Source organism: Eleutherodactylus coqui, chromosome 7 (genome assembly GCF_035609145.1).
Source record: "Eleutherodactylus coqui strain aEleCoq1 chromosome 7, aEleCoq1.hap1, whole genome shotgun sequence".
In the NCBI taxonomy this organism is placed as follows: Eukaryota; Metazoa; Chordata; class Amphibia; order Anura; family Eleutherodactylidae; genus Eleutherodactylus; species Eleutherodactylus coqui.
In genome coordinates, this window is record NC_089843.1 from 147,622,321 (window position 1) to 147,647,103 (window position 24,783).

General features: G+C 47.3%; 1 protein-coding gene across 2 annotated transcripts in view; it reads left to right on the top strand.

Annotated features, from left to right (window-relative positions):
• Positions 1 to 24,783, top strand: part of PRDM5 (PR/SET domain 5) — a 182,121-nt gene that overhangs the window by 51,668 nt on the left and 105,670 nt on the right. For both annotated transcript variants that reach the window (XM_066573807.1, XM_066573808.1), the window contains 3 exons: positions 8,651 to 8,743; positions 9,054 to 9,172; positions 14,825 to 14,904. In XM_066573807.1, the coding sequence (XP_066429904.1) occupies positions 8,651 to 8,743; positions 9,054 to 9,172; positions 14,825 to 14,904 (292 nt within the window). The remainder of the gene's footprint in view (positions 1 to 8,650; positions 8,744 to 9,053; positions 9,173 to 14,824; positions 14,905 to 24,783) is intronic.

Consider the following 24,783-nt stretch of genomic DNA (forward strand, 5'->3'; position numbering starts at 1 on the left):
TATGCTGGCTAAAGCCAGTACTGCATGAGCTGACACGTAGGATAGGCTCCGACAGCAGAGAGGCTGGCAATATACAGTAAGAGAACCCCGACGGACGTCTACCAACAACGGAGCTGTACAGCCTTAAACCCTAATGTCTTCACAGGTCACACAGTGGACTGGAAAGGGTTAATGCAGGTGGGTTTCGGCCCACACTGCATGCCCCAGTCAGACTGGGGTTCTTTACAAGTGGACACATGTAGGTTAAACTCCCTGTGGACCCACTGCCTGGGTGGGTGCCAGGAAGCCACCGGCGGTACATAGAAATATCCCATTGCATTGCCCAACACAGCTGAGGTAGTAATGTCGTGCGTAATACAGGTGGGCTTTGGCCCACACTGCATGCCCCAGTCAGACGGGTTCTTTAGAAGTGTACAGATGTATTAAAAACTCAGTGTGCACCTACAGCATGGGTGGCTCCCTGGAACCCACCGGCGGTACACAAAAATATCCCATTGCATTGCCCAACACAGCTGAGGTAGTAATGTCGTGCTTAATGCAGGTGGGCTTCGGCCCACACTGCATGCCCCAGTCAGACTGGGGTTCTTTACAAGTGGACACATGTAGGTTAAACTCCCTGTGGACCCACTGCCTGGGTGGGTGCCAGGAAGCCACCGGCGGTACATAGAAATATCCCATTGCATTGCCCAACACAGCTGAGGTAGTAATGTCGTGCGTAATACAGGTGGGCTTCGGCCCACACTGCATGCCCCAGTCAGACGGGTTCTTTAGAAGTGTACAGATGTATTAAAAACTCAGTGTGCACCTACAGCATGGGTGGCTCCCTGGAACCCACCGGCGGTACACAAAAATATCCCATTGCATTGCCCAACACAGCTGAGGTAGTAATGTCGTGCTTAATGCAGGTGGGCTTCGGCCCACACTGCATGCCCCAGTCAGACTGGGGTTCTTTACAAGTGGACACATGTAGGTTAAACTCCCTGTGGACCCACTGCCTGGGTGGGTGCCAGGAAGCCACCGGCGGTACATAGAAATATCCCATTGCATTGCCCAACACAGCTGAGGTAGTAATGTCGTGCGTAATACAGGTGGGCTTCGGCCCACACTGCATGCCCCAGTCAGACGGGTTCTTTAGAAGTGTACAGATGTATTAAAAACTCAGTGTGCACCTACAGCATGGGTGGCTCCCTGGAACCCACCGGCGGTACATAAAAATATCCCATTGCATTGCCCAACACAGCTGAGGTAACGTCAGCTGTAATGCAGGTGGCCTAAAAATTAATTTGATTACACTGTAGGCGAGGGCCCACAAAAATTGCTGTATCAACAGTACTAATGTACATCCCAAAAATTGGCCATGGCCAGCCAAGAGGGCAGGTGAAACCCATTAATCGCTTTGGTTAATGTGGCTTAAGTGGTAACTAGGCCTGGAGGCAGCCCAGTGTAACGAAAAATTGGTTCAAGTTAAAGTTCCAATGCTTTTAAGCGCATTGAAACTTATAAAAATTGTTCTGAAAAATTATTTGAGTGAGCCTTGTGGCCCTAAGAAAAATTGCCCGTTCAGCGTGATTACGTGAGGTTTCAGGAGGAGGAGCAGGAGGAGGAGGAGGAGGAATATTAGACACAGATTGATGAAGCAGAAATGTCCCCGTTTTGGATGGTGAGAGAGAACGTAGCTTCCATCCGCGGGTGCAGCCTACGTATTGCTTACGTATCGCTGCTGTCCGCTGGTGGAGAACAGAAGTCTGGGGAAATCCAGCCTTTGTTCATCTTGATGAGTGTTAGCCTGTCGGCACTGTCGGTTGACAAGCGGCTACGCTTATCTGTGATGATTCCCCCAGCCGCACTAAACACCCTCTCCGACAAGACGCTAGCCGCAGGACAAGCAAGCACCTCCAGGGCATACAGCGCTAGTTCAGGCCACATGTCCAGCTTCGACACCCAGTAGTTGTAGGGGGCAGAGGCGTCACCAAGGATGGTCGTGCGATCCGCTACGTACTCCCTCACCATCCTTTTACAGTGCTCCCGCCGACTCAGCCGTGACTGGGGAGCGGTGACACAGTCTTGGTGGGGAGCCATAAAGCTGGCCAGGCCCTTAAAGACTGTTGCACTGCCTGGGATGTACATGCTGCTCGATCTACGCACATCCCCTGCTACCTTGCCCTCGGTACTGCGCCTTCTGCCACTAGCGCTGTCGGCTGGGAATTTTACCATCAGCTTGTCCGCAAGGGTCCTGTGGTATAGCAACACTCTCGAACCCCTTTCCTCTTCGGGAATCAGAGTGGGCAGGTTCTCCTTATACCGTGGATCGAGCAGTGTGTACACCCAGTAATCCGTAGTGGCCAGAATTCGTGCAACGCGAGGGTCACGAGATAGGCATCCTAACATGAAGTCAGCCATGTGTGCCAGGGTACCTGTACGCAACACATGGCTGTCTTCACTAGGAAGATCACTTTCAGGATCCTCCTCCTCCTCCTCCTCAGGCCATACACGCTGAAAGGATGACAGGCAATCAGCCGGTGTACCGTCAGCAGCGGCCCAAGCTGTCTCTTCCCCCTCCTCCTCATCCTCCTCATGCTCCTCCTCCTCCTCCTGTACGCGCTGAGAAATAGACAGGACGGTGCCCTGACTATCCAGCGGCATACTGTCTTCCCCCGCCCCCGTTTCCGAGCGCAAAGCAGCTGCCTTTATGGTTTGCAGGGAATTTCTCAAGATGCATAGCAGAGGAATGGTGACGCTAATGATTGTAGCATCGCCGCTCACCACCTGGGTAGACTCCTCAAAATTACCAAGGACATGGCAGATGTCTGCCAACCAGGCCCACTCTTCTGAAAGGAATTGAGGAGGCTGACTCCCACTGCGCCGCCCATGTTGGAGTTGGTATTCGACTATAGCTCTACGTTGTTCATAGAGCCTGGCCAACATGTGGAGCGTAGAGTTCCACCGTGTGGGCACGTCGCACAGCAGTCGGTGCACTGGCAGCTTAAAGTGATGTTGCAGGGTGCGCAGGGTGGCAGCGTCCGTGTGGGACTTGCGGAAATGTGCGCAGAGCCGGCGCGCCTTTACGAGCAGGTCTGACAAGCGTGGGTAGCTTTTCAGAAACCGCTGAACCACCAAATTAAAGACGTGGGCCAGGCATGGCACGTGCGTGAGGCTGCCAAGCTGCAGAGCCGCCACCAGGTTACGCCCGTTGTCACACACGACCATGCCCGGTTGGAGGCTCAGCGGCGCAAGCCAGCGGTCGGTCTGCTGTGTCAGACCCTGCAGCAGTTCGTGGGCCGTGTGCCTCTTATCGCCTAAGCTGAGTAGTTTCAGCACGGCCTGCTGACGCTTGCCCACCGCTGTGCTGCCACACCGCGCGACACCGACTGCTGGCGACATGCTGCTGCTAACACATCTTGATTGCGAGACAGAGGAGGAGGAGGAGGAGGGTGCTTTAGTGGAGGAAGCATACACCTCCGCAGATACCAGCACCGAGCTGGGGCCCGCAATTCTGGGGGTGGGTAGGACGTGAGCGGTCCCAGGCTCTGACTCTGTCCCAGCCTCCACTAAATTCACCCAATGTGCCGTCAGGGAGATGTAGTGGCCCTGCCCGCCTGTGCTTGTCCACGTGTCCGTAGTTAAGTGGACCGTGGCAGTAACCGCGTTGGTGAGGGCGCGCACAATGTTGCGGGAGACGTGGTCGTGCAGGGCTGGGACGGCACATCGGGAAAAGTAGTGGCGACTGGGAACTGAGTAGCGCGGGGCCGCCGCCTCCATGATACTTTTGAAGGACTCAGTTTCCACAACCCTATACGGCAGCATCTCAAGGCTGATGAATTTTGCTATGCGGACGGTTAACGTTTGAGCGTGCGGGTGCGTGGCGGCGTACTTGCGCTTGCGCTCGAACACTTGCGCAAGCGACGGCTGAACGGTGCGCTGAACTACACTGCTGGATGGGGCCGAGGACAGCGGAGATGAGGGTGTGGGTGCAGGCCATGAGGCGGTAGTGCCTGTGTCCTGAGAGGGGGGTTGCATCTCAGTGGCAGGTTGGGGCACAGGGGGAGAGGCAGGGGTGCAAACCGGAGGCGCTGAACGGCCTTCGTCCCACCTTGTGGGGTGCTTGGCCATCATATGTCTGCGCATGGTGGTGGTGGTGAGGCTGTTGGTGTTGGCTCCCCGGCTGAGCTTTGCGCAACAAAGGTTGCACACCACTGTTCGTCGGTCGTCAGGCGTCTCTGTGAAAAACTGCCAGACCTTAGAGCACCTCGGCCTCTGCAGGGTGGCATGGCGCGAGGGGGCGCTTTGGGAAACACTTGGTGGATTATTCGGTCTGGCCCTGCCTCTACCCCTGGCCCTGGCCACCGCACTGCCTCTTGCAACCTGCCCTGCTGATGCCCTTGACTCCCCCTCTGAAGACCTGTCCTCCTGAGTAAGCGTTGCACACCAGGTGGGGTCAGTCACCTCATCGTCCTGCTGCTCTTCCTCCGAATCCTCTGTGCGCTGCTCCCTTGGACTTACTGCCCTTACTACTACCTCACTGCAAGACAACTGTGTCTGATCGTCATCATCCTCCTCACCCACAGAAAGTTGTTGAGACAGTTGGCGGAAGTCCCCAGCCTCTTCCCTCGGACCCCGGGAACTTTCGAATGGTTGGGCATCAGTGACGATAAACTCCTCTGGTGGGAGAGGAACCGCTGCTGCCCAATCTAAGCAGGGGCCCGAGAACAGTTCCTGGGAGTGTTCCTGCTCCTGAGCAGGTGTCATTGTAGTGGAGTGAGGAGGCTGGGAGGAAGGAGGAGCAGCAGACAGAGGATTCGGATTTGCAGCAGTGGACGGCGCAGAACTGCGTGTTGACGATAGGTTGCTCGAAGCACTTTCTGCCATCCAGGACAGGACCTGCTCACACTGCTCATTTTCTAATAACCGTCTCCCGCGTGGACCCATTAATTGGGCGATGAATGTGGGGACGCCAGAAACGTGCCTCTCTCCTAATCGCGCAGCAGTCGGCTGCGACACACCGGGATCAGGAGCTCGGGCTGTGCCCACACCCTGACTTGGCCCTCCGCGTCCTCGGCCGCGTCCACGTCCTCTAGGCCTACCCCTACCCCTCAGCATGCTGTATTACCAGTGATTTGATTTCACAGGCAGGAAATAAATTGGCGCAAGACTGCAGGCCAAATATAATTTTTGCCCTTTTTGGAAAACGAAAGGCCCCACTGCCTCTAGTGAATGAATTATCTAAGTTTAATAACTGTGCTGTGTCCCTGCTTATGTGTCACAGAACGTGAGGGTAGCAGAGTTATTATAACTCTTGGAGAGCAGGTATTTTTTTCCCAATTAAGGAAAGCAAATGGCGAAGCCAGCAGTAAAGCGTAGCTGGGTGCGTCTGATTTAGCAATGTTGTTCAAGCAGCTCACACGTGTCCACCGCCCGTAAGGACGGACAGAGGCTGGACAAATAGATTTGTTTTCAGTTTTTTTCCACCAAAAGGCAGCACTGCGTATATTCAATGAACATGAGAAGTTTAATAACTGTGCTGTGTCCCTGCTTATGTGTCACAGAACGTGAGGGTAGCAGAGTTATTATAACTCTTGGAGAGCAGGTATTTTTTTCCCAATTAAGGAAAGCAAATGGCGAAGCCAGCAGTAAAGCGTAGCTGGGTGCGTATGATTTAGCAATGTTGTTCAAGCAGCTCACACGTGTCCACCGCCCGTAAGGACGGACAGAGGCTGGACAAATAGATTTGTTTTCAGTTTTTTTCCACCAAAAGGCAGCACTGAGTATATTCTATGAATAATAACTGTGTTGTGGCCCTGCCTATACAATTCTTTCCCTGCAGTATCAATGGAGGGTGCAATGGTCTGCAGAGGCGATTTTGAGAAGCAAAAAAAAATGCAGCACAGCTAACAGCAGCCTGGACAGTACTGCACACGGATAAATATGGCCCTAGAAAGGACCGTTGAGGTTCTTGAAGGCTACACTCACTCCTAACACTCTCCCTGCCTATGCAGCACTTCTGTCCCTAATGCCAGGTGCAACGGTCTGCAGAGGCGATTTTGAGAAAAAAAAAATTTGCCACTGCTAACAGCAGCCAACACACAGCTATCAGTGGCCCTAATAAGGACCTTTGGGGGGTCTTGAAGCCTACACTAACTACCAATTCTTTCCCTACAGCAGCTCCGGTACAAACAGCACTGTCCCTCATCTAACTCACACCGCATCTGAGGCGAACCGCGGGAGGGGCCGACTTTTATGTTCGGGTGACACCTGATCTCCCCAGCCACTTACAGCAGGGGGGTGGTATAGGGCTTGAACGTCACAGGGGGAAGTTGTAATGCCTTCCCTGTCTTTCAATTGGCCAGAAAAGCGCGCTAACATCTCAGGGAAGGAAGTGAAAGTAACCAGAACACCGCATGGTGTTCGTTACGAATAACGAACATCCCGAACACCCTAATATTCGCACGAATATCAAGCTCGGACGAACGCGTTCGCTCATCTCTATTTAAAGCATAACTTTTTAGGTGATTTTATAGAATAAAATGTCATGAGTGTGTCTGCATAAGGATTAGCACTATTTCTGGCTATTGTATATGACATTTTTTCACAAGTTTTTCCCTCTGCAGGCTGTATCTTATTCTAAGTTTTCTCTGAGCTAGTAGACAGAGACTATCAGCTGTGACATCTCCCATACATAGCTTCTATAGAGAAGATAAGATCCTGACCACCTATCTGTATTTCTCACACACAGAGTAGCAGAAAAGATGACATTATACAGCAGTAGTGAGCAGTATAGAAGTGAATCCAGTAGCTGCGAGATCATAAACACTTACTATCAGCTGCAACGGCATCTGTGTGAGTCCATCTACTTCTGTCTCCCTCCAGTAGCTTCCTTCTATTCCTTTATTTCTTCTCAATAGACTTCTGTGGGTAGCAGGGACATACCTTCACTGACTCCCTGTAATATGTCTTGGTGTATTTGTTACTAGAGATGGATTTCACATGACCACAGACAGTGAACAAGAATTTAGAAGGAAGTGGGAACCCTAGTAATCAGCAATTTAGAGAAATTTTTCAGCACAAAATATTATTCTAGGTAAATAAAGTGATTTGCACTTTTCCTAGTTATCACATTGGATATCACATAAGCCCAAGTTTACTGAAAAGTTAGTGACCATTTATACATAACGTATTAATTATATGGTCTACTATTGGTGTATCAACACAGTTGTGGTTGTTTTCTGCAGGACCTTTTGGGTCCCATTATTGTGTCAGAGCCTGAATCATCTTGGGCTCTGGTTAGCCGTTCTGACCCTGGGTACTTACAAGTGGAAGCATTGTAGCTGAACATTTACTCACCTTAAAACTCTACTGAAAGTCAGTTAGAATTGCATGTATAATTTGAATACAAGTCAAACAAATGCATAAAGCAAGTCACAGATCCTACAGTGAAACTGCAAATATTAGCTTAAATGCTACATTTCTTGCTTTTCCTATTCTGCCTTGTGCCTAATTCATATATCTGTTTCATTTTGCTTCAGTGGGTTGTTCCATGCCTATAAAGGGGTTTAGTCTTTGGGTGTTTACATATTAGTGTAACATTATAAGTAATGCACCCATGGACAATTGGATTCTGTCTGGAGTTATTCTGTGTCTATGGTCATCTTCATATCCTGTTTTTTATTCTGTTTTCTTTCTGGGGACTCATACACATCAGCTCTCAGGGCACCCCTCTGCCCAAGCAAGTTCCTATTCTATAGATTGGTTCTTCTGAATATAGGATGAGATGTACTCTCCTACAAGTCTCCCTCTAGCCCTGCACTTAATACAAGTAGGCAAAATCTGGATTTCACTGTGTATTAGAAATCTGCACCCCATCCTGAATGGTACAAATGGAACAATACTCTAAGAAATTGTAGGACCCTTTCTAAAGAGGTTTTGGACAATCCCACTTCGTAGAAGGTTCCTTCAATGATAAACTCACAGATCACAGGATGTTTTGCTGCTGGGGCCTTTAGCAATCAGCTAAGCTCTGCAACAAGTGCTCTATTCCTTGGCAGTGCTGAGCTGGGAACATTATTAGAAATTACTAGACGGGTTTCACTAGAAATCAATTGACTGTACCTGATTATCCAGAGCAAAAGATGCTCTTTATTGGTCCCATTCAACTCTAGGGCTTGGTATGAGGCTCGTACTTTCTAGTTGCAACTGGAACACACTTATTTTCTTGCTTTGATCATGGTTAATACATTGTTAGTGCATTACTGTTTACGAGAAAAATAATAATTGCCATTTAGTATATAAAGTTCCTAGTGTTAAAGTGGATTTTCCCATCAATGGAAGTGATGGCGTATTTCTAGGAAGGAAGGCCCATGACTCGGATGCCAACCAATCCTGAGAACCAATGTTGTGGCTCCTTCAAGTAATTGGGTCATATGCAGTTCGCTTCTGCAGCTCCTTCATTCTCTAGATTAGTGGGGTTCCTGACCCCCATTGATCAAAGTCATTGCATATCCTAGCAATATTTTATCAGTTTCTATGATGGAAAACTCCTCTAAGTGTTTCCAAGGGTCAACTTTTTATATGATATTTGTGTGACGATTGAAAGTAAGGTCAAAATACAGCATTTTGCTGTTATATTCTAGACTCTAAACTGTTCTCTTTTCTTTAGTGTACTTCAGTGCTCAGAAAGTATCATCTCCGGAGACACTTCAGGGAGTTATCAGTGTTCCGTTTGCAATACCTTCTTCGGCTCAGCGTTGAGGTTTTGTGTTTGAATTACTGAACCGCTGTCTAATTTCTGGCTTCCCTTTTTGCATGCCTGCTTTCAAGCTTCTTCTTGTTCTTTTTTGACATCTAACCAAGAAAAAAGAAGTTCCTCCTTACCTCCTATTTAGGTAATGCACGTGTTAACTTGTGTTCGTAATATAAGGCATTGGTCTCTAACCTGTGGCTCTGTAGCGGTTGTGAACCTACAACGCAGGTTGAAGTCCATTGCTATAAGGCATGCTCAATTTAAAGTGTGCAGATTCACCATATTCTTTATTGCTATTCAGTCATTTTCTTTATTGCAGCTTTGACCAACACAAAGAAGCCTGCAAAGGAGATGTGAGATTTATATGCAAGTCGGATAGTTGTGGGAAGAAATTTAGAAGTAAAGATGCCCTGAAAAAACACAAAGAAAATGTACATGGTATGATCTTTATGTATATGAGCAAAATAGCTACTTACATATACCTGCATGACATTAGGCCTTGTTCAAAGGGTTTTAAGAGTGTCTGTCACCAGAATGCTGTTTTCCGGTTTTTGGAGCAACCATTATAGAATCATATGACAAATACAGCTGGTAGAAATTGAGAGCGTTACTCCCAAAAGGAATTGGTGGATTTTCATGAAACTTGGTAGATACTCAGAATAAACTTATTGCAAATTGGAATTAATCAATCAAAAGTTCATTAGTGTTTGGTACAGGTTTCAGTAAGATCCTTGGATCCTTACAGGCATTGAATCAATAAGCATTCAGATAGCTTGTTGAGGTATGTCTTTCCATTCCTGCAAGACTTGTGCAGTCAGTTGTACACTTTGTGGTGGGTGTCCTTGCGATGCATTTGACATAACACGTCTACCTATGGCATCCCAGTAGACTAGTGGGGATAAATCTGGTGATTGCAATGGCCAATCCATGGTCATGATAACTTGCAAGGCCTGTCTTTTGACTGATGCAGTATATGGATAGGCATTATCTTGTTGGAAGATACTATTTTGGGTATTCGTCATGAAGGGTATGACAATAGCATGTACCACATACTGGCTGGCAGTCATTGTGCCTTTAATAACCAGCAACTCATTGCCTCTCAAACCATGACTCCAAGGGTTTGACCTGTGTGGCACTTTGAAATCACAGCAGCGTAGGCCTTTTCTCTATAACACCAACGGATATGTTGCCGATTATCACTTTGCCTCAGATAGAATTGGGACTCATCACTAAACTCAACTATTCTCCATTCATGTGTCCAATAGCCTCTAGCAATACACCAGTTAGTTGTTGAAGGCAGTGAAATCGGGTTAACGGAACACACTGCATGGGGGTCCGAGAATGCAACCCAACTTCAAGCAGTCAGTTTACAATTGTTCATGGTGAGACTCTGACTCCAACCATCGCTTGGATCTATGCAGCAGTTGCCCATCTATTAGCAACAGCCATCCGCACAATTTGGCAGTGTTCAAGTGGCATTGTCCTTTTGCGTGGACCTGTGCCTGGTCGGTAAATACTAAAGCCTTCTTGTGCCCACTGAGTAACCATTCTCTGTCCTCACATTGCACTCTGGACAGTCTTTCAGGAGGTTTCAAGATATGATGCCCCTATTTTGAACATACCAGTTATCCGACCTCTGCCAAAGTCAGGCGTTTGGGTATACAAAGTTCAAACTCTACGATTTGGCATACCTGATCACCAACAATTTGTGGACAGAAGAGGATCTTCTTATGTAACACACTTTACAACTTATAAACCAAAACAATGTAACATTTTGCATAACAAAGGGTTCAATAATTAGCATACTAATACACGTAAGTCATTCAATTTTTAACTATTCAGCACTAATGATGAGCGAGCATACTCGCTAAGGGCAATTGCCTTTAGCGAGTACCTGCCCACTCGAGAGAAAAGGTTCGGGTGCCGGCAGCGGGCAGGGAGCTGCGGGGGAGAGCGGGGAGAAACGGAGGGAAGATCTCTCTCTCCCTCTCTCCCCCCCACTCCCCCCTGCTGACTGCCGCAACTCACCGCTCACCCGCATCGGCACCCGAACCTTTTCTCTCGAGCGAGCAGGTACTCGCTAAGGGCAATGCTTGCTCGAGCAATTGCCCTTTGCGAGTATGCTCGCTCATCTTTATTCAGCACCCTTCATATGGAGATACTTTGATCTAAGTTTCATACATTTTCTGCAACTCTGTCTAGGTGTAACACTTTCAATTCAGTGTATATGCTGCGCTACATAACTATAATGCATACTGCAGCTGTTCTGAATTTTATCTATGTGCCATTAGAGAATGACCTATTGTATAAATCAAGTATGTTTAAATATGCTAAACATATTTTGAAAGAATTTTTGATGTCACAATCTATATTGTAAAATGTGAATGACTGAATAAGCACTGTTTAAACCAAACGAGAAGTAAACAAATGATTTTTATGCCTGCATAAAATGAATGGCGAGCAAGAAGCGAGCGATTCTCGTTCATTGGTCAGTCAATGGCTCGCATTTAGACTGAACAATTATTGTTCACTTTTGCTCATTTTGAATGTTTTTTTGAACGATAATCATTTCGTCTAAAAGCACCCTACGTCTCTGTTTATGCATATATACAATACCTAGTATCCACTATTCCCAAAGGATACAAAAGATGATAGTGACAATTCAACACTTCCCCGTCCTGATACAATGACCTCTGCACATATTACAAAGCATTCCTTGAACACTCCCCCATGGAAATCAATGGGTTCCCTTATGTCCATTGTGTGAATGGCTAAAGATTTCTGCTGTCTCAAAGGGGAACTAAAGGATCAAGCATTGAAATTCATGGCACCCTATCCTTCTTTCCCCCAATATTATCTGTCTGGGGAGAGTCAGGAGGCCCCATACGCATACAATACTGAGCGAATCCGCCAAAATTGGTGGAACCAGCGAATATTTTCTCTAAGGTGGATGATGGAAGCCATTAGACTTAAGCTCACACAAACTGACTTATTAAATTCACTTCAAAGTGAAAATGATTGAAAAATACACACAGGAGCACTAAAGATGCAATAGATATAAAAACAGTCTCCTTGAGTGTGCTCATGAAAATATATGATAAACTGCTGTCATACTAATTACATTGAAAAAACATTGGCAACAGATATACCTTAAAGGGGTTGCCCCGCGAAACAAAGTGGGGTTATACACTTCTGTATGGCCATATTAATGCACTTTGTAATATACATTGTGCATTAATTATGAGCCATACAGAAGTTATTCACTTACCTGTTCCGTTGCTAGCGTCCTCGTCTCCATGGTGCCGTCTAATTTTCAGCGTCTAATCGCCCGATTAGACGCGCTTGCGCAGTCCGGTCTTCTCCCTTCTGAATGGGGCCGCTCGTGCCGGAGAGCGGCTCCTCGTAGCTCCGCCCCGTCACGTGTGCCGATTCCAGCCAATCAGGAGGCTGGAATCGGCAATGGACCGCACAGAAGACCTGCGGTCCACCGAGGGTGAAGATCCCGGCGGCCATCTTCACAAGGTAAGTCAGAAGTCGCCGGAGCGCGGGGATTCGGGTAAGTACTGGACGGTTTGTTTTTTTTATGCCTGCATCGGGTTTGTCTCGCGCTGAACGGGGGGGCTATTGAAAAAAAAAAAACCCGTTTCGGCGCGGGACAACCCCTTTAAAGTAGTTGAATAAGTAGAAATAAAGTAGGATCTCCTATCCACAGGATTCAATAATCAAGCAAGATTTGAATTATTCTAGTTAGGTTTCTGACATCATTTAAAACTGACACCTAAATGGAATTGAGTTGTAATACCAGACACAGACCAGGTACTAGGGTGGCACTGTTTCTAGAAAAATAGCAGACCCTTTTTTTATATTGATCACCCCCTCTGTTACATTCTATAAACACCTCTAGCACATTTTTTAAACTACCATTTCTAAACACGGTGTAGCCTTCTATATTTATTACCCTATCATGGCTGTTCCAAAGACTGTAAGGCTACTAATTCATAATTGCTGTACATCTTAGAACATATAATTCTTGAATTTTGTTTTTGGAAATTTCTGGCATTTACCAGTATACATGTAATATTACACAAAAACTCCTAATCATTTCCCAATTTTCCCACTAAATTTCCATTACCCCACCTACGGTCCACTCTTTAGCTACTCTATATTCCATTTAACCCTTTCCAATCCACTGTCTGATGTCTAAAGACATTATGATTTAAGGCTGTACAGCTGTGATGTTGGAAGACGTCCGTCGGGGTTCTCTTACTGTATATTGCCAGCCTCTCTGCTTCTGGAGCCTATCCAGCGTGTCACCTCATGCAGTACTAGCTTTAGCCAGCATATAGCGCCGTTGTATAACGGCAGAAAAAGAGTAAGCCCCCTAGGAAAACCTGGATACAAATTGGATTGGAAAGGGTTAACTTGCTTTAACCCAATAGATTTGACCTTATATCATTAAAACAAACCTAGTATGTAGTGCAGGGATTTGATACCGGAAATTCTGGAGCAAGACCACAGGTTTACATGTTTTCCTTGGGTATATTTGGTAAACAAGCAAAAGTAAGAAAGGAATCTAGATCAAAAGTTGTGATCCGATTAGCACTTATAATTTCTGCTGCCAGTTTCCAAACCTTTGCCCCCTCTCTACTCTAGACGCACATTGATAAACAGACTGGTATTTTTATTTTACTGGTGTATGAAGTATTTTATGTGGTTCATTTGGATTCAGTAGCCAGAGGGATCAGAAAAAAAGAGGTGATATTCGATACTTTCTAAAAGTCTTTGCAAGTTTGAAACCGGAAAATCAGCTAATCAACCAGTTCTGCTAACTGAAAATCATCTCAGTTAAGAAAAATAATCAGATGTTACTCTGAATCCTATAGCATATGGCTGCCTTCCTGCATAAAATAGCGCTTTGTGAACCGATCATGCTAGGACATCTGTAAATGTTTTGCAAGTAAGTTGCTTTGATAGAAATGGTTACACTTGATTCTGGTCTAGTCATTTTTATTTGTAAAGCTTGTATTAAAAAGAGGATATTCAAAAACATTATATATTGTTGGAGTTTCTTCCAATTTCCCAAGAACTAAAATTTTAATTTACCCAATTTGCTAAGTTGTAGTAATAATAGAACTATGTCACCATTATTAGTTAAGGCACATTTTTCATAGGCTGATAATTGGCCAAGCAAACATTCATACTAATGCTCGTTTCTGCTTATAAACAGGACAGCAATAACCCTACTGCATCTTTTAAAATCATAATTTTAAAAAAATCATCATTATTGGCAGTACATCTCCCCATGTAAATAAGGGATACCCTACAAACAATAATGGAAGTGTATGGTGGATGAAGAATCATATTAATGATTGTTCATTCCCCTTACAGTTTGCATTGACCTATGTGAAGGCACTGAAATACTGAGGGGTGCAAAAAAATCGCGTCTCCTGTCCAATTCAGTGTTTGATACTGAAAACAATAAGTGAGCAGCATGCAACCTTCATGAACTATTGTAATTACATTTAAAGTACATTTTATGGAGGTCGCTTACTGTTTTTTGCACCAAATGGAGCATTTACAAGTGTTTGACAAACCAAACAGTAAGGCTGTTCTTGCTGTCTATAGCAACCAATCATAGCTCAGCTTTCATTTCTTAAACTGTTCTGCCAAAATGAAAGCCGAGCTCTGATTGGTTGCTATAGACACCAACCTAAGTCTTACTATTAGTTTTGATAAATTAAGCCTTCTGTTTACACATCAGAACATTATGTATCATACTGTAAACACCCTATAACCGTCTGTATTATATCTTAGGGGTTTTCAAATAGTGATTGTTACAAAGATGTTCTACATAAAGTATGCTGTTGCCATATAGTTGTGTTATATATTAATGCTCCATGGCAATTTCAATATATTAATGTCATATAGGAATGCACCGTAGTAGTGTTCAAATGAAGGCGATGCCCATATTCCTTTAGATACGTCATATGTACTTCACCTTAGTACTTTTATAGGTCTGTTGCATACGGTAGTACTTTCCCTATTATTCCTTCTTCTTCTTCCTTGAGTTGTATTTTTCTTTTATTTCAGGAAATTCTAAGAAGAGGTTGATGTGTACAGTTTGTAACAAAAAATGCTCATCCTCAGTTAACCTTCAAGAGCATCGGAAAGTAAGTACCGCGTTTTCCCGATAATAAGACCTCCCCTGATAATAAGACCTCCCCCGATTTTCGGGCGGAGGGGGCTTAAAATATATGCCATTCCCCGAAAAGAAGCCCCAGCTAGGCTGCATGTAAAAATGAAAAAACAATACTCACGTACCGCCGACGATCCAGTCCTCGCGCTGGTCTCCGTTGCTGCTGCAGGCTTCCGCGTCCTTCTTCAAGCCGACAGAGCAGTTCTTCCTAGAAGCAGGGCTTGAATACCCTGCTTTCAGCAATCTAATGCTCTGATTGGTTAATCCAGCACCGTGTCAGCCAATGAAAGCCGGGGCTGGATTAACCAATCACAGCCATTCAATGATGTCATTCCAAACAGCTGGAAAGGAGGAAAGGATTTGGCTGTATTTTTAATCGTGGAGTTGTTGTGGTATTTAACCCTTGTTTTTCAATGGTTGAATTCCACAGCATTAATAGACATGCTGCGTATTTAGGATACCTTCAAACCTATAAAAATTGCTGTTGGCATCCTACAGCGGAATACCAGCAGCAATTCTGCATGAAATCCATGGTGGCTAGATCCACACCTAGATAGTGAAGATTTGCCCACATTTTTAATTGTGGATCAACCGCAGAGTTTAACACTTGTATTTAAAATGAAAAAGGTATTAATAGGCGGCGCTCCGAGAGGATTAGCTAATAGAAATACAATAATAGATGATGAAATAAATCAATAAAGTAAAGTAACCATTTGTGTCAAAGGATATCCTCAAGAAGGTACTGTGGATCTTCTTGAATAATATGAAGAAGAAGAAGAAAAACAACCGCCAATCAGATGGAAATCCTATGAGTTGCAGGAGAGCGACCTGAGAGTGCTCCAATCATGAAATATGGTGGAGAAAGAAATAGAAGCAAAGGAAAAAAAATTTCAGCACTCTGGCGGTATCTGTAATTAAAGAAGAGCAGTGATATAATATATTATGTCACTTACTTCATGGAGGTGCCTGTACTTAGGCACCCCCAATCCCAGCAGGCGTATAGATAATGGTCAGCGGCAGTAGTAGTTCCACAAGTTTATTAAAGTACGACGCGTTTCGGCCTTTACAAAAGTACTTGAAAAAGGCCTACTTTTGTAAAGGCCGAAACGCGTTGTACTTTATTAAACTTGTGGAACTACTACTGCCGCTGACCATTATCTATACGCCTGCTGGGATTGGGCGTGCCTAAGTACCAGCACCTCCGTGAAGTAAGTGACATAATATATTATATCACGCTCTTCTTTAATAACAGATACCCCCAGAGTGCTGAGATTTTTTTCCTTTACTTGTATTTACAAGGTGTAATTCTGCAGTATCAATCCGCAGCATAAGTGGACATGCTGTAGATTTAGAATCTGCAGCGTTTTTCACAAATGCTGTGGATTCATCATGGAAAATTTCTGCACCACATGCTTATACTGTAAAGACTGCAGAATTTCTGTACGGATTCTGCCAATGGAAATCCGGAGGAATTTACTACCCATGTGAAGGCGGCCTTAGCACCCGCAGTGCTTTTCTAAAACGTTGCAGACATTTTCCACACCACGTGAAGGAGATTTTGTTAAATTCCACAAGGCTTGTACTGTAAATGCTGCAGAGTGTCCAAAGCAATTCCGCCAATAGAAATTCAACAACATTTCTGCCATGCATGAAGACGGCCTTAGACTTGTTTATGAGCCATAGAATGGTTCCCTACAACTTTGAGGTTTTGTGCATCAAGCCTAATACTATATAATACCCTTCATTTAGAATGCCGGTATTTTCATGTCATCCAACTACCATTAGTCCATTGTAAAGACTTGTAATGAGATCTCTAATTACAATTGTGTGTCTTCAAATTGTGCATAACAAATTGGGGCTTTCAATTGAGTTTCCTGTTTCAGGCCACAACGCTGCCAGATGTGGAGAATAAAGCTTTAGTAAACGATGTCCCCAAGAGTGCTACATTTCTCTTTTTCCAATTTACACTATTTACTTTGCCTTAACATCCCACTTCACAATGTTATCAAAAGAAGTAAACGAACCACTAGGCTCTCAAATTGGTTTAATTACGTCTTGAATAGGAGAACCTATACATTTTAGTCTTATTAACTGTATGAAACCAGAATGGTTTGTGTTGGTGTCATCAGTTGATTAATGTTCCCTATCCTTGGAAGCGGTTGTATCTACTGCATTAAACGATAACATTTTATCTTCCTTTGATGCTAATTTACTGTAATTCAGAGTTTTTTGGTTGCAGTTTTCTATACAGCTCTAGAGATAAGGGATACTATATAAAGATTATCGAATATATGGTCAATTTAATAAGTCGGAGCATTGCAGAGATAAACTTGCATGTAAGTTTTTGAATAATACTATGTTATATTTGCAGCAATTAAAGGGGTTAAAAACCAATGCAATATCCTTAAACAGTGGGTACATAAAATGATACATTTTTTAATATAAATACTGTCAGAATTTTGCTGCTATCAGCAGCTCTTGGGAACCGATGTCTGAGGAGGAGGCAGACCGACGCTACAGCTGAATTCATAATAAACTCAATTGTTTATTGCATGTTAGTTACATAGTGTCATCATATTTGGCAATGCCTTATATACAATGCATCCTGTCCCATCAGCCTCTAGCATTAATGGAATTACGGTCTTATTGCCCTGTCACTGGCTCAGAGGAGTGTATAGTAACACGTCCGTATTACAGATCTGTATTACAGACATGTGACTGATGACATTGCAATGGTATGTCATCAATATATGATCAGTACGTGCCTCTGTATATTTCATTTTCTAAAGGGCAAATACTTATCCATATTTGCCTAATAGAAAAGAACAGCAATACGGAGGTAAAAACACACACAAAAAAAATCGCTGCTGGTGCATAAAAAAAAGGCAGTGAAAAATACGCCATGTAAATATATATATAGATTTTAGAGATGAGCGAGCACCAAAATGCTCGGGTGCTCGTTACTCGGGACGAAATTATCGCGATGCTCGAGGGTTCGTTTCGAGTAACGAACCCCATTGAAGTCAATGGGCGACCCGAGCATTTTTGTATATCGCCGATGCTCGCTAAGGTTTCCATTTGTGAAAATCGGGGCAATTCAAGAAAGTGATGGGAACGACACAGCAACGGATAGGGCAGGCGAGGGGCTACATGTTGGGCTGCATCTCAAGTTCCCAGGTCCCACTATTAAGCCACAATAGCGGCAAGAGTGCCCCCCCCTCCCAACAATTTTTACTTCTGAAAAGCCCTCATTAGCAATGCACACCTTAGCTAAGCACCACACTACCTCCAACAAAGCACAATCACTGCCTGCATGACACTCCGCTGCCACTTCTCCTGGGTTACATGCTGCCCAACCCCCCCCCCCCTCCCAACAATTTTTACTTCTGAAAAGCCCTCATTAGCAATGCATACCTTAGCTAAGCACCACACTACCTCCAACAAAGCACAATCACTGCCTGCATGACACTCCGCTGCCACTTCTCTTGGGTTACATGCTGCCCAACCCCCCCGCACGACCCAGTGTCCACAGCACGCACCAAAGTGTCCCTGCGCAGCCTTCAGCTGCCCTCATGCCACACCACCCTCATGTCTATTTATAAGTGCGTCTGCCATGAGGAGGAACCGCAGGCACACACTGCAGAGGGTTGGCACGGCTAGGCAGCGACCCTCTTTAAAAGGGGCGGGGCGATAGCCCACAATGCTGTACAGAAGCAATGAGAATTCCAATCCTGTGCCACCTCCATCAGGAGCTGCACACGTGGGCATAGCAATGGGGAACCTATGTGCCACACACTATTCATTCTGTCAAGGTGTCTGCATGCCCCAGTCAGACCGCGGTTTTTTATAAATAGTCACAGCCAGGTACAACTCCGCAATGGGAATTCCGTGTGCACCCACAGCATGGGTGGCTTCCTGGAACCCACCGGCAGTACATAAATATATCCCATTGCATTGCCCATCACAGCTGAGGTAATGTCGTGCTTAATGCAGGTGGGCTTCGGCCTACACTGCATGCCCCAGTCAGACTGGGGTTCTTTAGAAGTGGACACATGCAGTTACAACTCCCTGTGGACCCACGGCATGGGTGGCTCCCTGGAACCCACCGGCTGTACATAAATGTATCCCATTGCAGTGCCCAACACAGCTGATGTAACATCAGCTTTAATGCAGGTGGGCAAAAAATTAATTGGATTACACTGTAGGCGAGGGCCCCAAAAAATTGGTGTGCCAACAGTACTAATGTACCTCAGAAAAATTGCCCATGCCCAACCAAGAGGGCAGGTGAAACCCATTAATCGCTTTGGTTAATGTGGCTTAATTTGTAACTAGGCCTGGAGGCAGCCCAGTTAAAATAAAAATTGGTTGAGGTGAAAGTTTCAACGCTTTAATGAGCATTGAAACGTATAAAAATTGTTTACAAAAATTATATGACTGAGCCTTGTGGGCCTAAGAAAAATTGCCCGTTCGGCGTGATTATGTGAGGTTTCAGGAGGAGGAGCAGGAGGAGGAGGAGGAATATTATACACAGATTGATGAAGCTAAAAGGTCCACGTTTTTGATGGTGATAGAGAACGATGCTTCCATCCGCGGGTGCAGCCTACGTATTGTTTAGGTATCGCTGCTGTCCGCTGGTGGAGAAGAGAAGTCTGGGGAAATCCAGGCTTTGTTCATCTTGATGAGTGTAAGCCTGTCGGCACTGTCGGTTGACAGGCGGGTACGCTTATCTATGATGATTCCCCCAGCCGCACTAAACACCCTCTCTGACAAGACGCTAGCCGCAGGACAAACAAGCACCTCCAGGGCATACAGCACGAGTTCTTGCCACGTGTCCAGCTTCGACACCCAGTAGTTGTAGGGGGCAGAGGCGTCACGGAGGACGGTTGTGCGATCGGCTACGTACTCCCTCACCATCCTTTTACAGTGCTCCCGCCTTGACTGGGGAGCGGTGACACAGTCTTGCTGGGGAGCCAGAAAGCTGTCAAAGGCCTTAGAGAGTGTTCCCCTGCCTTTGCTGTACATGCTGCCTGATCTCTGCGCCTCCCCTGCTACCTGGCCCTCGAAACTGCGCCTTCGGCCACTAGCGCTGTCGGATGGGAATTTTACCATCAGTTTGTCCGCCAGGGTCCTGTGGTATAGCATCACTCTCGAACCCCTTTCCTCTTCGGGTATGAGAGTAGAAAGGTTCTCCTTATAGCGTGGGTCGAGCAGTGTGTACACCCAGTAATCCGTAGTGGCCAGAATGCATGTAACGCGAGGGTCACGAGAAAGGCATCCTAACATGAAGTCAGCCATGTGTGCCAGGGTACCTGTACGCAACACATGGCTGTCCTCACTAGGAAGATCACTTTCAGGATCCTCCTCCTCCTCCTCCTCCTGCTCCTCAGGCCATACACGCTGAAAGGATGACAGGCAAGCAGCATGTGTACCCTCAGCAGTGGTCCAAGCTGTCTCTTCCCCCTCCTCCTCATCCTCCTCATGCTCCTCCTCCTCCTCCTCAACGCGCTGAGATATAGACAGGAGGGTGCTCTGACTATCCAGCGACATACTGTCTTCCCCCGCCTCTGTTTCCGAGCGCAAAGCGTCTGCCTTTATGCTTTGCAGGGAACTTCTCAAGAGGCATAGCAGAGGAATGGTGACGCTAATGATTGCAGCATCGCCGCTCACCATCTGGGTAGACTCCTCAAAGTTTCCAAGGACCTGGCAGATGTCTGCCAAACAGGCCCACTCTTCTGTAAAGAATTGAGGAGGCTGACTCCCACTGCGCCGCCCATGTTGGAGTTGGTATTCCACTAAAGCTCTACGCTGCTCATAGAGCCTGGCCAACATGTGGAGCGTAGAGTTCCACTGTGTGGGCACGTCGCACAGCAGTCAGTGCACTGGCAGATGAAACCAATGTTGCAGGGTGCGCAGGGTGGCAGCGTCCGTGTGGGACTTGCGGAAATGTGCGCAGAGCCGGCGCACCTTTCCGAGCAGGTCTGACAAGCGTGGGTAGCTTTTCAGAAAGCGCTGAACCACCAAATTAAAGACGTGGGCCAGGCATGGCACGTACGTGAGGCTGCCGAGCTGCAGAGCCGCCACCAGGTTACGGCCGTTGTCACACACGACCATGCCCGGTTGGAGGCTCCGCGGCGCAAGCCAGCGGTCGGTCTGCTCTGTTAGACCCTGCAGCAGTTCGTGGGCCGTGTGCCTCTTCTCTCCTAAGCTGAGTAGTTTCAGCACGGCCTGCTGACGCTTGCCCACCGCTGTGCTGCCATGCCGCGCGACACCGACTGCTGGTGACGTGCTGCTGCTGCTGACACATCTTGATTGCGAGACAGAGGTTGCGTAGGAGGAGGAGGAGGAGGAAGGTGCTTTAGTGGAGGAAGCATAAACCGCCGCAGATACCACCACCGAGCTGGGGCCCGCAATTCTGGGGGTGGGTAGGACGTGAGCGGTCCCAGGCTCTGACTCTGTCCCAGCCTCCACTAAATTCACCCAATGTGCCGTCAGGGAGATATAGTGGCCCTGCCCGCCTGTGCTTGTCCACGTGTCCGTTGTTAAGTGGACCTTGGCAGTAACCGCGTTGGTGAGGGCGCGTACAATGTTGCGGGAGACGTGGTCGTGCAGGGCTGGGACAGCACATCGGGAAAAGTAGTGGCGACTGGGAACTGAGTAGCGCGGGGCCGCCGCCGCCGCCATCATACTTTTGAAAGACTCCGTTTCCACAACCCTATACGGCAGCATCTCCAGGCTGATCAATTTGGCTATGTGCACGTTTAACGCTTGAGCGTGCGGGTGCGTGGCGGCGTACTTGCGCTTCCGCTCCAACACTTGCGCTAGCGACGGCTGGACGGTGCGCTGACAGACATTGGTGGATGGGGCCGAGGACAGCGGAGGTGAGGGTGTGGGTGCAGGCCAGGAGACGGTAGTGCCTGTGTCCTGAGAGGGGGGTTGGATCTCAGTGGCAGGTTGGGGCACAGGGGGAGAGGCAGCGGTGCAAACCGGAGGCGGTGAACGGCCTTCGTCCCACCTTGTGGGGTGCTTGGCCATCATATGTCTGCGCATGCTGGTGGTGGTGAGGCTGGTGGTGGTGGCTCCCCGGCTGATCTTGGCGCGACAAAGGTTGCACACCACTGTTCGTCGGTCGTCTGCACTCTCAGTGAAAAACTGCCAGACCTTTGAGCACCTTGGCCTATGCAGGGTGGCATGGCGCGAGGGGGCGCTTTGGGAAACAGTTGGTGGATTATTCGGTCTGGCCCTGCCTCTACCCCTGGACACCGCACTGCCTCTTCCAACCTGCCCTGCTGCTGCCCTTGCCTCCCCCTCTGAAGACCTGTCCTCAGTAGGCGTAGCAACCCAGGTGGGGTCAGTCACCTCATCGTCCTGCTGCTCTTCCTCCGAATCCTCTGTGCGCTCCTCCCTCGGACTTACTGCCCTTACTACTACCTCACTGATAGAGAACTGTGTCTCATCGTCATCGTCCTCCTCACCCACTGAAAGGTCTTGAGACAGTTGCCGGAAGTCCCCACCCTCATCCCCCGGACCCCGGGAACTTTCCAAAGGTTGGGCATCAGTCACGATAAACTCCTCTGGTGGGGGAGGAACCATTGCTGACCAATCTGAGCAGGGGCCCGAGAACAGTTCCTGGGAGTCTGCCTGCTCCTCAGAATGTGTCATTGTAATGGAGTGAGGAGGCTGGGAGGAAGGAGGAGCAGCAGCCAGAGGATTCAGAGTTGCAGCAGTGGACGGCGCAGAACTCTGGGTGGACGATAGATTGCTGGATGCACTTTCTGCCATCTACGACAGGACCTGCTCACACTGCTCATTTTCTAATAAAGGTCTACCGCGTGGACCCATTAATTGTGAGATGAATGTGGGGATGCCAGAAACGTGCCTCTCTCCTAATCCCGCAGCAGTCGGCTACGATACACCTGGATCAGGAGCTCGGCCTGTGCCCACACTCTGACTTGGGCCTCCACGTCCTCGGCCGCGTCCACGTCCTCTAGGCCTACCCCTACCCCTCAGCATGCTGTATTACCAGTAATGCAGTAACAGAACGCTGTAATTAAATGTACTGCTTATTGGCCTGTGGTTGGAGGCTGACTTCGCTTACGGAACGCCAGGAAATAACTTTGCGCAAGCCTGCTGTAACACTTAGCTGGCTGCGTATGAATTAGGAGGACTACTACACCCAGCAGAGACCCAGTACACTGAGGACAGTCACAGGCAGCCCAAATAGATTTTTTTCCACAAATGTTTTTGGAAAGGCCCACTGCCTATATACACTGTATATGTCTTCTCTCTCTGCGTCACCACTACTGGTCCTGGAGTATGTCAAATAACTGCACTCTGTTGCACTGTGGACTGGAATACAGCGGTGATTTAACAGCCAACACAGAGCCAGGAAATAATTTTGCGCAAGCCTGCTGTAACACTTAGCTGGCTGCGTATGAATTAGGAGGACAACTACACCCAGCACAGACCCAGTACACTGAGGACAGTCACAGGCAGCCCAAATAGATTTTTTTCCACAAATGTTTTTGGGAGGCCCACTGCCTATATACACTGTATATGTCTTCTCTCTCTGCGTCACCACTACTGGCCCTGGAGTATGTCAAATAACTGCACTCTGTTGCACTGTGGACTGGAATACAGCGGTGATTTAACAGCCAACACAGAGCCAGGAAATAATTTTGCGCAAGCCTGCTGTAACACTTAGCTGGCTGCGTATGAATTTGGAGAACTACTACACCCAGCACAGACCCAGTACACTGAGGACAGTCACAGGCAGCCCAAATAGATTTTTTTCCACAAATGTTTTTGGAAAGGCCCACTGCCTATATTCAATAAATATGTCTTCTGTCCCTGCCTCACCACCACTACTGGCCCTGGAGTATGTATAATTACTGCAGGACGCAATGCTCTGCACGGCCGATATACAAAAAAAAAAAAAAGTGCAACACTGCAAAAAGCAGACTCCGCAGTACTGCACACGGTTAGATGTGGCCCTAAGAAGGACCGTTGGGGTTCTTGAAGCCTAAAATACTCCTAACACTCTCCCTATAGCAGCTCCGGCACCAACAGTACTTTCCCTCCTCTATGTCAGAACGCATCTTTGGCGAGCCGCGGGAGGGGCCAATTTTTATACTCGGGTGACACCTGATCTCGCCAGCCACTCACTGCAGGGGGGTGGTATAGGGCTTAAACGTCGCAGGGGGAAGTTGTAATGCCTTCCCTGTCTTTCTATTGGCCAGAAAAGCGCGCTAACGTCTCAGAGATGAAAGTGAAAGTAACCCGAACATCGCGTGGTACTCGTTACGAGTAACGCGCATCTCGAACACGCTAATACTCGAACGAGTATCAAGCTCGGACGAGTACGTTCGCTCATCTCTAATAGATTTACATTAGCTTCGTCTTACCGTCCCCAAAACACGGATCAAATACGGATTCACGTCTGAAAGCAGCCTTAGGCCTCAGTCACACGGGCACATCGGCACCCGTACACCGGTGCCGATGCGCCCGTATGACTGACACCAGCAGACGGACGTACCTGCAGACGGCCGTCTCTCTGCAGCGCTGGAGGAAAGAACATGTGACCAGCTTCATTGCCGGTCATGTGTTCTTTCCTCCAGCGCTGCAGAGAGACGGCCGTCTGCAGGTACATCCGTCTCCTTCCTGCAGTCACACGGGCGAATCGGCGCCGGTGTACAGGTGCCGATGCGCCCGTGTGACTGAGGCTTTAGGCCTCTTACACACGACAATATCCGTTTTTACGTTCGGCCAATCACCACTAAAAATTGCGTGTAAGAAGAATAGCCGCAATCAAGTCCTGATCTAAATTAGGCGACTGTGGCGTATCAGCAAAAAAATA